Genomic DNA, 2529 nt, shown 5'->3' on the forward strand with positions numbered 1-2529 from the left:
TATGGCTATGGTGGTGGTAGCAACCAACTGCGCAATAGTCTACCCTTCATAGTCTATACCCTTCATAGTCTACCCTTCATTATCTCTCTCTCTCTCTCTCTCTCTCTCTCTCTCTCTCTCTCTCTCTCTCTCTCCTCAGTCGATTCGACCCTTGCTTGGCTGGGGGGGCAATACGCGGCTAGATGACTTCACCACATCAACAAGCCGCACGGTAGCCTGCCCTGGACTATAACATAGCAGCGCCACATCCCTCTCTCTCCTTCCTCTGACCTCGAGTCCTCCATCTATACCACCACCATGGGGAACCGTGGCATGGAGGATCTGATCCCGATGGTCAACAAGCTCCAGGACGCATTCAGCTTCATCGGCCAGGCGTGCAACCTGGACCTACCGCAGATCGCAGTGGTCGGCGGACAGAGCGCTGGCAAGAGCTCCGTGCTGGAGAACTTTGTTGGCAGGTAGGACAGCAGCGCCATGAGGCCAGCGCGTAAATGTACCACCAGAACTAGGATAATCCCTTCTTCTGTCGTTAACCTTGAGGGTGACATGAGAGGCCTAGCACTACGTCTATGCAGCACGGTTCAGGCACTCGCTGCTCACAGGCACGTCTTGTTTAGAAGGTGGTGACATATAATGAGTTTCAGCTTGTCCCCGTTCTTCTCTTCCCCACCAGGCCCGTCGTCACCATTTTATTTTTAACTCACGATTCCACCCACCGTGTATATATATCCGCCGGGGAAGCAGTATTTGGGTTACTGCAGCTCCTCTGGGATGTCCCGCCCAATCAGCACCGCATCCAGGCTCCTTCAAAACCATAGACATTATGTGTCATCTCTCTTTGTATAGCTGCCTGATACCTGCTGCACATATGCAGATCATGTGCTATTACCTTTAACAACGTAACCATAATCTTATGATGGGGAAATGTATTGTTCAGAGATATATTATAATTTCATATCATTTTATGTGCCTTACACTGTTGCACCAGTGATTCTCCAACAGGTCATTCAGCAGCATTAGAAAATTCATAATCAGGATGAAGTTGATATTTCTCACCCAGAACAAGCTAATATTAAATCATTATGTTGGCCCTGGTTTCTTATTCACTCACGACGACGGCAGAGGCAATCACACAAGGAGCCAACCTGCTCGTTGGGAGCAGTTAGGGGTTAAGCGTCTTGCTCAAGGACACTTCGATACGCTGCCCGGGAGGAGCGGTGATCGAACGGAACCTCTGGATTACCAGACGACTGCTCTACCTCCTGAGCCACCGTCACCCCGAGATCCATGTATTTACCACAATTTGCCATGGCAGCAGTCCTGCACTCTGTGGGGAACATTTAGATTGTATAAAGTAAATTGACTTCTATTTTAACATGCGTTTGAAGGTGCACTATATGCTGGAATTCGTTTACATTTGCAGAGCCATGCAATTAGTTTACAAAACATATTTACTTACTAATTCTGAGAATCATTCTACCTTATGTCATCATAAATCAAAACAAAATCATTTTTAGGCACTGTGAACCAAAGATAAGCCAAGCATATGTTTGTAAACAACAACAGTCACTTCCAGGCAGATGTCCAGCATCAGTTTTCCAAACTGTGTTTGTTTATTCAATTTAGAAAATATACCTCTGAATTTTCTTCACTTCTCTGACTCTCCCAAAATGACATGGTATGGCACATGTAAGTCCAAAACAGCATAATGAAAATGAGACATGATTCTGATGTGACGTCCAAGACTTCAATAATTTCACAATTCTACTTTTGTGAATCCATTTTGTTCTTTCAATGCTGAACATATATTTTCTCATGATCAAAGAGAATGTCTCTATAAATATTATGCAAATTACATGAAAAATCATGGAAAACTTGTGTTAGTGGGTATTCTTAAAAAATTCAGAAGAAAACTAAAAAAAAAAAAAAAAGTACATCTAGGTCATTACTGTACCTTAACATTGGTAACAGGAAAATACAATGTTGTCCCTTCTTCGTGCAGCGATGAAGAAAGACATTTCTTTACAACAGTCATAATGTCCCTTATACATTTAGCAATTGTCACTGTATAGAAGCCAGAAACATGTCCCCCAGAATCCCATGCTGCTGCCACAACAATGTGTTTCCCAATGTCCTAATGGATTGTCTCTGTAATACAGTATAGAAGGGCATCATACCCTGCCATGTCATTTCTCTTGACTGATGACCCTGTAATTGAGGGGTAATTACTGCATTCTGCTTGTTTCCTTATCATTACCATAACTTTACCAACCGCTTCTTTTCACCTGACAGTTGAGTTTCACTGGGAGAGCGTAAAGCGTGGGGAGGTTCACACTATCTCCCCCTCCCTGCTGAACAGACACCCAGTGTCATTTGATACCAAATTTCGATACCACAGCATCCTTTGGTACTCGATAGTATTGAAGCGATTGGATTCGATTGATACCATAAAAGTATTGTATTTCGATACCCAACCCCAACTGCGAACAATTGTGTTGACAGACGACACCGGAGGTATCAATGCTATCG

General features: G+C 43.8%; 1 protein-coding gene across 1 annotated transcript in view; it reads left to right on the plus strand.

Annotated features, from left to right (window-relative positions):
- Positions 1 to 297: 297 nt before the first annotated feature.
- Positions 298 to 2529, plus strand: part of LOC311239406 (dynamin-2-like) — a gene marked incomplete at both ends in the record, with an annotated part of 43984 nt that continues 41752 nt past the window's right edge. The window contains one exon of the mRNA XM_084327710.1: positions 298 to 458. Coding sequence (XP_084183836.1) covers positions 298 to 458 — 161 coding nt within the window. The remainder of the gene's footprint in view (positions 459 to 2529) is intronic.

Source organism: Notolepis coatsorum (assembly GCF_963971535.1).
Source record: "Notolepis coatsorum genome assembly, chromosome: 13".
NCBI classification, from domain to species: Eukaryota; Metazoa; Chordata; class Actinopteri; order Aulopiformes; family Paralepididae; genus Notolepis; species Notolepis coatsorum.